This window comes from Buceros rhinoceros, unplaced genomic scaffold, assembly GCF_000710305.1.
Source record: "Buceros rhinoceros silvestris isolate BGI_N320 unplaced genomic scaffold, ASM71030v1 scaffold39022, whole genome shotgun sequence".
Lineage (NCBI taxonomy): Eukaryota > Metazoa > Chordata > Aves > Bucerotiformes > Bucerotidae > Buceros > Buceros rhinoceros.
In genome coordinates, this window is record NW_010397834.1 from 27730 (window position 1) to 37804 (window position 10075).

The 10075-nt window shown below is 44.8% G+C and overlaps 1 protein-coding gene across 1 annotated transcript; it reads left to right on the forward strand.

The window, feature by feature from the left end:
• Positions 1–891: 891 nt before the first annotated feature.
• KIAA0408 (KIAA0408 ortholog) lies at positions 892–9199 on the forward strand. Its single transcript, XM_010130890.1, has 5 exons — positions 892–1090; positions 3828–4166; positions 4503–4582; positions 5312–6680; positions 8541–9199. Exons 1-5 carry the CDS (start codon positions 956–958, stop codon positions 8712–8714), a joined length of 2097 nt encoding a protein of 698 aa, XP_010129192.1. The 5' UTR covers positions 892–955; the 3' UTR covers positions 8715–9199.
• Positions 9200–10075: the final 876 nt, after the last annotated feature.

Genomic DNA, 10075 nt, shown 5'->3' on the forward strand with positions numbered 1-10075 from the left:
TAATAATTTTTTGTTCACAGATACCAAGATGCTAAAGACTTCTGAAGGAGAAGGAGAAACTGAAGCAGAAATAAGTTAATCCTGAGCAAGGTTTTGAACTGGATTTGAGTTAGTGCTTTTGGAGGATAGTGTTTAGTTTTCCCTATGCTGATCTTGGAATTAACATTTCTAGATTTAGACTTGTAAATCTAAAATACATCCATTATTTATCAGTGACCTATAGTCCCTTATACAGCAGAATGATGCTTTCTGTGTTTGTTACCTGGTGTTAGCTTTGCTGTCCTGTTTGCCTTCATGTATTCTAGAGCATTCTATAGCCATGAGAATTCTGTACACGTATCAAGTTTACAGTCTTCAGTTGCCCAGAGAATGTCACGGTCCTTGTCGTGCTGTGCACATGTGTGACAGGAGTGCCTGAGCAGACACAGGTCCTTTACACATGCAGTTGTCTGCTGAACAAGAGTAAAAATAGCTCTCCCCCCGCAAGGGCAGATTTTGCAGGATCCCAACGTCCCCAAGTGCCATTCGATGTCAGACAGACTTGAATTTCATGGAAAACAAGTTTATCATGAAGAGTAATGACAAAGATGCGGAGTGGCCACGGTATAGAGCCCGCTGTGGCAGATGTTCCCAATTCTGTGATGCTGGCTGCATGTCCCTCCTCCCTTTTCCCAGCTGGGCCTCTCTGCCCTCCGGTTTGTGTCCTGTAATGCTTCGTTCGTGTGCACTGGTCACGCTCCAGATGTATATCGTGCAGTCGTGTCATGCTGTTTCTTGCGAGCGCATTTCAGTTGATTATTTTGTGGTTTTGCTTGTTTGTTTGTTTGGTTTTTTTTCCCCCCTGAAAGCTACAATCAGACACAAGTAACACTTATTCTGATAAACTTCCAGGAAACATTCAGTGAAGAAATAAGAAGAGCAGAGTGACCTTCTTGCTGTTACACAGACTGGAACCATGGACCTGCGTAAACAACTGGAGAATACTGAGAGGAACTGGAATAAAGAGAAGATGGAATTGCTGGAGAGATTCGATAACGAAAGGAAAGAATGGGAATGTCAGTGGAAGGTGATGCAGAAGAAAATCGAAGAGGTACTTTTAAACAAAACTCTGAACATGAACATTTTCACTTGGGGTGAAGTGACTTCCATTTTTTTTTCTTATTTATGATCTATCTTTTATCTGTCAATGCAAGTTTCTAATAACTGACAGTCGGATGAAAGCCTGGGGTTAAGCAGCATTTGCAATTGCTTATTTAATACTCATGAATATGAAGCAGGAGGTTAAATGTCACTTGGTGTGAAGTTTGCCGTGATATTGTTAGCTGTGTGTCCTGCTGCTGGTCCTGCTTGGCATGAGCCATACTGCTCACATTCTACATGCTGCTTTTCAAGTACTTCCTGAACAACTGCATATGTGGGATTTAGGAAAAATGCGTATTTAGTAACAAAAAATCTAGGAACCATCATTCTCTGGCAAAAAGGAATTAGAAGGCACAAGTCTGCTGTGCTGAACGGTAATATTGAAAAGAGTGTTGCATGTCAAATGCTGCGTGATGCAGAATTGTTCTGGCTAGAGCCTGCTGTGAAGGAACCCATCCATAGGAACATGTCCTATGGACAGCTTCTAGAAGAGAAAGCAGCTACAGTAAACAGCACGAGAGTCCTGACATCACTTGTGATTAGAAACACTAACAGGCACTCGCTCCCTGCCATTCCTAGAGCATCTCCTTCCAGAAGGAGATACGGTCATATTTTATTATTCGTTTAACCCCGAAGTGTCCCTGCAGCAGAATCCTCTGGCATTCTGTGATGCATAAGCTGAATCTGCCTTGGCAACATGGAGAAGCAAGTTTTTTCACCATGGAGCTTTCCACGTTTTTCATTCTAACATACGCATGGAGCAGTTTTGCTTGTGCTCTGCCAGCACCGTCCTGTGGCTGAGCCACACAGGAAGGGACGGCGTAGATGACACATGTGGAAGTATGAGAAGGAAAATAATCAGAGCCAAATGAAGTGCAGCCATACCCTGCCCATTAAACCTGCCTGCAGAGTGACTCCGTAACATCAGCACTCGTAGGCGTTGCCTGCAGTTCTTGCAGACTTGGGTAAGGTAATTTTGCCCCTTTTTTTGTCTTCTGAGTTAGGACATTTCTGTTCAGTCTTAGCTCATGCCACCACCAAGGTGAGAGTGCCGCAAAAGCTAGTGATGTGATCTGTGTGTGTAGCTGAGTTCCGGTTTGTTGGGTGTGTGAGCTGTTTTGGGACGATGGTGATGTGTTGTGGCTATTGTGTGTCCTGACAATGGCAGTGAAGACCGTGTTTTATCTTTATGAGCATATGGATTAGGAAAGCAGGACACAGACAGAAAAAGATAACGAATGGAGTGGAGCTGAGGGGAAGAGAATGAAGCAAATCTCAGGGTACTGCAGGTCCAGACAAAATTGTAGATGATAACCCAGGTTATTGGTATCCTAAGGTCCCTCTCAAGGTGTGTCTGTATCTGCCCTTGATTTCTTTCTGCCTAGCATTTCTTCACCAAAAGCCACGTAGCTGAAGAAAAGGGGAGATAACTCTTAAATGTCATCATCTGCAGAGGGATGTCCTCAATAAAGCTTGCGCTAACTTATCAGCTTGTATTTTTATTTGGTAGTTTTCCCCAGCCCACCAAAACCTAACTTAAGTGCTGGATTGCTCCAGGAAAAACACTTCTGTGGTTTAGGAGAGTATATTGTTGAGTTATGAGATGGTATCCTTCCTTCCTTGCTGCTATGTGGAGTCTGTATGAGGCCCCGTTTCTTGGAAATGACAACATTCTACCCTCGGGCTCCACGAGCAGCTGGCTTTGGGAGTGAAATCTGAAAGCCCGGGGTGAGGGCAAGTGTCAAGTCTCTGTGTGTGAGAATACTTCTAACCCACAGCATGACCCACGAAACGGCCACAGGTTCTTCTTGTTGTTATTCCTTTTCACTGTCCTTCCAAAAGCTGTTGTGATGGCCTTGTGTGCTGCAGCAGAGCAGTCGAATGGCTGTTCGGAGATGCCTGCTCTGCAATTCCTTCAGAAGAGCAAGTTAAGAATGAACGTTTGTAAAGTGCCATGGGGTTTTTGGCACTGGAAATTATCTGTAAGCAGAAGAGGTTTTAGTGATGTTGCTGGGATTTTTCTAATGTATCGCAGTTCCCTAGTTTGAATGTGCTGGATGACAGGAATTAACACCTCTTCATTCAGCAATGAAGCCATTGGATCTCAGCAGAAAGCATGAAAGAAGATAAGAGGGTGCCAGCACATCGCTAGATAATACTATTCTGCAGTACTGGTTTATCAGTCCAGTCACAGGGAAGAATTTCATTTGTCTAAGAACCAGAAGAGTCTGCTCTAGTGCAGAATGTGATGTGAATTCACTTCTCCTTAAACTTTAGCAGGCTGTAACGTAGCCAGAGCCCGCCCTCTCCCTCCCTCCCTTTCTCTATCCATCAGATCAGGGCTGTCTGTGTCCACCACAGAGTGCACTGATACTACTTGGAAGAAAACCATTGAGCTCCTGGCTCAAAGCAGGCCCACTGACCCCGTGAGATCTCTTCCAATCCCATCCCATGGGTGGAAGCCATACGTTAAAACCATGGCAAAGAGTTTGTGATGGGCAACGGTCCTGTGACAGTAACAGTTTGTGAACTATTGCCCCGTGTAACTCAACACTTCCCTACCAACACATGTACAAAATCTTTTTACTTGGTGCTGTGGAGTGAAGCATCATTCAAAACGGAAGATGAATGTGCCATGAAGTTTGTCACAGTTCTATGGTTCAATAGACGGTTCTATTGTTTTTCAGCTTTACCAGGAGGTAAAACTTAGAAGGGAGAGCAATATGAATGTCCATGATAAGGCCACGCAGAGCAAGGTGCCGCAGCTGTCCGTGCATTCCCCTGCTTTGGGAGAGAGTGACACAGTGGAGCCGAACTATCAACACACCGTGGCAAACAGCATCATCGAAAAAGGGAGTTCGCTCAGTAACACAGGACACAAATGCAAAGAAATCGGAGCCAAGAGCAGAAACAATACTCTGTTAATGGACAATCTGGCCTTTGAGAACTGTGAGGAACCTGAAGATGGCCTCAGCATCAAAACTTCCACAAAAAGTGCCAAGAATTATATTGGTGATCTCAATGTAGTAAGTAAAGTATGAGCATGTTTCAGTTACAAGGGTGAGGGAAATGCCGAGGGCATTGGCCTGCCGGGTTAACCTGCAGAACTGCTCCGATCTCAGCTTTCCAGCAAGGCACTCCTCGGTTTGCTGGTGATGAATGAGTGTCATCTCATGGTTTAGATGAGTTAGTATCTTTATCTCTTAACTTCTGTTCATAACCTGGGGGCGTTTTCATGTCTTGCCTTGTGCTGCTTTCCTCTGCTGTAAGTCTTTAATGCAAATCACCACAGGTTTCAAAGTAATTCTGGAGATGCCATTTAAAAGGCTTATATTAAAGGACTGTTTTTTATGTTTATAAAGGCTCTTAAAGAACTTGCCAGAGTCAGTGAAGAATTATGCAGCTATCAAGAGGAAATCCGAAAGAAGTCCAACCACAGAAGGTAAAACATTTGGAGTCATTAGAGAAAGAAAACGAATAGTGAGACTGTGCTGCTGTTCACACTGAAGGGGGGTTGCTGGTGCATTTATCAGCAGTTGGGCAGTTCCTCTCCCCCTAGTGTTTCAGTGCCCAGCATTAAACGTGTGCTCTTCTCAGATGCTCCCAAGGAGCAGAGGAACTTGTTATAGTCCCCCACGCAATCACTTGTCTGTCTGTCTGTAACTAATTTATTATTGTAGCTGGGTTAGTGTTTGTATCTTTGAAGCAAATAGATTCATATCTGATGTGTCGTTTCCAAATCCTGGCTGAGAGAGGTGATTTTTGAACAGATCTCAAAAGACATATTTGTCGGAAACCCTCACAAGGGATACACGATGTCCTAAAGCTTTCTTCATTCAGTTCGTAGTCAGGCAGGCTCAAGCTGGAGTTGTTAGAACTCACAGGATCCCGCTGTCCTTACTGTAGGATAGGTAAGGAGAAAAGCAATCCTCTACAAAAACTCGGAAAAAGCATTTTAGTGGCAAGGGAAAGGAGTACGAGATGCCCTTTGAGCTTTCTTCAAATTTGTGACATAGATTTCAGGAATGCTGGGGGGCACCAAAACTGCTCCCAAACGTTTTTAAGCAGTCGGTGTTCAATCACCTGCTCAAGGGGGCACAAATTCCTGCTGAGCTCCCCTGGGGGAATACCCTGACTGCTCATCCCAAAACACCTCCCTTTCTATTTCCAGAATGAAGTCACTTCCTTTCCTGGGGGAATTTGAAGCAACCCAAAACACAGTTATTCTGCCTGGGATGAACCATGTGCCCAGCAATGAATCACAGACTTCGGTTGCTTTCGAAATGGAGGAACGTAATAATAAGAAGAATCTGATGGGCTCCACCAAGGCGTTGAAGGACATTTCTTGCGGTGGTCTTACTGGTGACAGAGGAACAGACTTCAGACCTTGGCAGAAGAAAGAAGCTCCACCAGTTCCTCCACGGAGCACTTCTCGGCACCTCACAAACTCACTTTCTGCAGTCGTACAGCTTTCTGAAACACCAGGAAGAGATCCAGGCATCGACAGCAATTGCGAGGTTCGAGAGTGTAGGAGTGGAAGGAAGCTGCTGAATCCTTCACCTTTAATCCAGCAAGGAACCGCAGCAGCCTGTGCAAGTGAAGGGCAGGCTGTGAAAGGTTCTCTGATGGTAACTGCTGGAATTCCTGTAACCAAAAATGAGTGCAATGTACCCACAAGTTTCTGCCACAACACATGGGCATATGATGTGGGCAAACTTGGAAGAGACAGGAGAAGCGAACCCGCCCCGCTGTCGGCCCAGAAGAGTTGTTCAGATGGAAATATGGCCCAAAGCAACAAGATGCACCAGAAACAAAATCCCAAGGCTCACAGCAGCCCTTATTGCAGTAGGGACTTCTATGCCCCTGCTACTCTGCACAGTGATATTTTGGAAGACCCTGGGTATACTTCGGGAAAGACCCAAAGAAATGAAACTTTAGCAGCAAAGATTGATGAGTTCAACCGGACTGTATTTCACACGGATAAACGCAGCAACACTGTGCAAGAAAACCAGGTGCCTCAGCCAGTGTCGGAGGAGCCCCGCGGCCCACTGTGTGACTCTGCTACGAGCAGGACGGAAACTGTAAATACATCTTGTGTTTCTAATCCCAAATCCTCTGCAGCAAAGGAGCAAGAAACTCACAACCCCAGCAAAACTGTCAGAGCTGCAGGGCAGCAGAAGCAAACAAACGGACTTCCAAATGCGAGTGGTTACAGGCACATGCTTCACGAGCATGACTGGAGACCAAGCAATTTATCCGGTCGCCCGCGTTCAGCTGACTCAAGGTCAAACTATGGTGTTGTTGAAAAGCTTTTGAAAAACTATGAAAAATCAACAGTGACTTCTCCGTGTAACGTGAAATGCCGCAAAGATAAGCAGACATGGGCAAACCCTGAATCCACTGATGGGAGTTGTGAGATGTTGAGTCAGTATTTAGAAACGCTGCAGATTGAGCAAGGAAAGCAAGAATTTCCGAGGAATTCAGCCAGGCATATTGGGCAGCCATTCAAGCAAGGAAAGGAGAGACCGAAGTTACCAGAGGTAAGGGTCAGAAGAACGGCAAGAACAAAAGAAATTTCCAGATTCAAAAACGAGGCAAGCTAACGTGGCATTGTAAAGAATTATGTAAAAATAGACGCTTTAGGCCAGGATCTGGGCGAGTCAGGAGTATTTTCTCTGAAGACCATAGCTGTGGGAGGGCAGAAGCATGCGGGTAGGAATGACCAGTGAAGACGTGTGCCAGACTGAGCTGTGCTGCTGTTGTGTAGAGCTGGAGTTTAACTGCAGCGCAGTTATTGGACCGTTGAGCTAGTGAGAACTGCGATCAGGACTTAGCTCCCTCCCTCCCTTCTTCCTTGAGCTGACAAGTTATTTCATACATCTTCCCAAAAGCCTAAAGCACACTTGGCCACGTCAAAATGCTGGAGGGCTTAGACAGAATCTATTCTTCAGCGGCCAGCGAGCTGCTGGGTTCAGAATTTCCTCGGAACTGCCTATGAAAAAGGGTATTGTAGCTCCATAAAGTTTCCAGTCACAAAGCGACCTCCTCTCACTCACGTCTCAGTTCAAGGCTGCTTCTAGACGCTCAAGCGCAGGCTCACAGAAACAGAAGAGTATGGCATGACTAATGAATTTATACTTGGCTGACTTGTTTTTGGAGAAGTTTAGAAATACTACCTTTGCCAACATTCCTTCTTAATGAAAGGAAAACCAGATTGTTTCGAAAATACTCCCTAAGTTACAGGTTCTGTTGTGGTTTTTTTCCTGAAAAATCCAGCAAAGGCAGAGATATGCCCCTTAGTGTCTCAGAGAAGAGAGGACAAATGGGTTTGAGCTGAGAAACGTGAGCGGGTTCAGCCTGTCAGCTGGTGTGCTTTAAGCTGCCACAAATTCGGTGGAGCTATGTGGATTTCAACAGCTGAGAATCCCAGCGTGCAGATTTGCTTCTGCGTGTCTTTCTGACAGCCCGGCAGTGATGCAACCTCTTGCTTACCAGATGCATCTTTACTCCAGCATAGAAAGAAAAAAACACGGAGCTGCTGATTTCCTGCTCACCCAATGAGCTTCGGATGGGAAAACAGCTTTTAGTCAATGAATACGTAGGGAAGAAGCAACTAGATAATGACTGAGTTTGCACTGGTGGGAGCCAAATGGCTTTACTAAGCCAACTGGATTTTTTTTCTCTGTAGTCTCACACTTTATGTTGTCGTTTCTATCCGTACAAACTCAGTGTAGAAGACTGCCTCAGTAGTGGGCATCACTTTAGGTCCAACAGCATTTGCGTCACAGATGTCCAGAACTACACATGGTGTGAGGCATTTAGTGTATTTTCATTATTTCCAATTTTCATCACAGTCGTTAAGATCCAAATCTGTTGGTTTTCCTGTGTGTATAAGGCTCTGCAGGTAGGTCTGATGCTGCATTGATACCGAACTGGATGAATTACCAAGTATGAACAGCTTCACGCTGCGCTAATGGAAACAAGAGTTCTCAGCAAGGTGTGACTGCTGGAATAGGACTTATTAAAAAATACCTGAAAAGTATGTAGATCATCCTCCAGTGATGGAAGATGGTGTTCTGAGTTTTACTTCTAGAAAAAAAAAAACCAAAAAGAGTTCCGAAAAGGCAAAGAAATGAGAAGTGAGTGTCAGTTTTGGCTTGCATTACATTTTATACCTTTCCTTGTGTCTGACACTTGTCTCCATATATTTTAAACCACAACCGATGTGAGAAGCCCCAGACATTGGAATAGCTTTTCTTCGGCGTTCTGCGCGTTGCTGTGCTCCTTTTAATAGCTTCAGACCACCTGTTCTGAGCTCTCCCCGCATGTCTCCAGGCATTCCCGCTGCATTCCACAAAAGCCATAACTTGCTAAAGCAAGGCACTGCCTTTGTGTTCTAGGTATCCGCGCCAGTGAAATCTTCAAGTGGGAAGGGTTTCTCCCGACCGGCTCGGCCAGCAAATCGACGTTTACCTTCCAGATGGGCATCCAGATCGCCGTCGGCACCGCCTGCCGTGAGGAGATCGGTGTACAACTGCTCTGTCTCCTTTCGGTCGGAGACCTCAGTAATATGAACCCAGAGCTGGGGTGGATGGCGGTGTGAAAGCTCCGTGGCTCACTGTAACTGCATTCGGGGTGTGTTATAGCAACCACTTCTACACTGTTGCATCTTGTCCAAGACTGACCCCCTCACCACCGCCTCGTGCCGGACAAAGCGTTTTGAATCTTAGGTCGTCATCACCATGGTCTTCAGTGTTTTTATTGAGACGAATTAACCGTACCTCTAGTTTTCTCTGTGTTTTTTTTTTCTTTTTTTGTAATAACTCACAAGAAATTTCTTTTGAATGGCATCTTCCTTAATTTGCCAATCAATTTTGAGTTGAAACAATGTATAGTGCTGTATATTCTGACTCTTCTGCAAACGGCAGAGCGTAAAGCTGTATGCATGATCATGTGTTCGTAGGTGCATGTGTTGGACTAGGACGTATGCAGGTCTGTATTTAGATGAGACAAACCGTGCTAGTGTTGACATTGAAATTACAACCTATATGCCTACATATATATATATACTTTGTGTTTATTTTACAAAGTTTGAAATATACAGTCCTGATGACATTTATATTTTGTATATCTTTTACATAGGTTCCCCGGTGTAGTATTTAATGTACAAAACCTAACTGCGCATTTTTGTGACTGATCGCAGCGATAATGCCTTGCACAGTATCTATCTGAAGCAGACTAGCTCAGCTGATTCGTCAGTCATGCTTCATGGCACCCTTGTTTGGTTTCCTGACTCTTACGGTGGCGGGTCAAAATAGCCAAACATATTTTTTCTGAATTAAGATATTATATGATTTGTAATACATTAGCCTTTTTCAGCACAGAGACATTCCTGAAGTGTCCCAACTCCCTTAAAAAGCTTAAATGTGCCATTATATATAGAGAATACTGTAAACACTCTGGTAGTTTGAACCAGTGTAACATACCATTTACAAAGGGAAGAAGAGGGTTGTATATGCTTAATTCTGTAAAACTTATTTTTCCTTCTAGCGTTATACTTTGAGGTTTGGCAAAGTCAGGTAACAACGGGCGCGTTGACTTTCGCTCAAGGCAGAACAGGGACCGTTGTTCCCAGCGCTGCAGCCGCTCGCCTTTTTTACTCTCCTCCTAGACTAGAGTGCCTGAGCCACTTGCTGTTTTACCGCTCCCACAGGGACTCGTGCCAGTCAGTTACGATGTTTACTTGCACTCTGGCAACAAGCTGCATCCAGTACGGAAATACTGCCTTGGGGTGTGATCGCAGTGGTGCCCAAAGTCCCAGACATGAGGTATTGGACGTATGTTCTATTGCCATCGCTTGACTCGATATTATGGGCCATCCAAATGGCATGCAGAGAGCCTGGCTTGGTCCTTCCCACAGCATGAAAGAAGTACA

Excerpts from the sequence above, each read along its gene's own strand:
- KIAA0408 (XM_010130890.1), top strand. The coding sequence starts at position 956 with ATGGACCTGCGTAAACAACTGGAGAATACTGAGAGGAACTGGAATAAA. Across the intron at positions 1,091-3,827 it reads TGCAGAAGAAAATCGAAGAG|CTTTACCAGGAGGTAAAACT; the intron begins GTACTTTTAAAC and ends ATTGTTTTTCAG. Across the intron at positions 4,583-5,311 it reads AAGAAGTCCAACCACAGAAG|AATGAAGTCACTTCCTTTCC; the intron begins GTAAAACATTTG and ends TTCTATTTCCAG.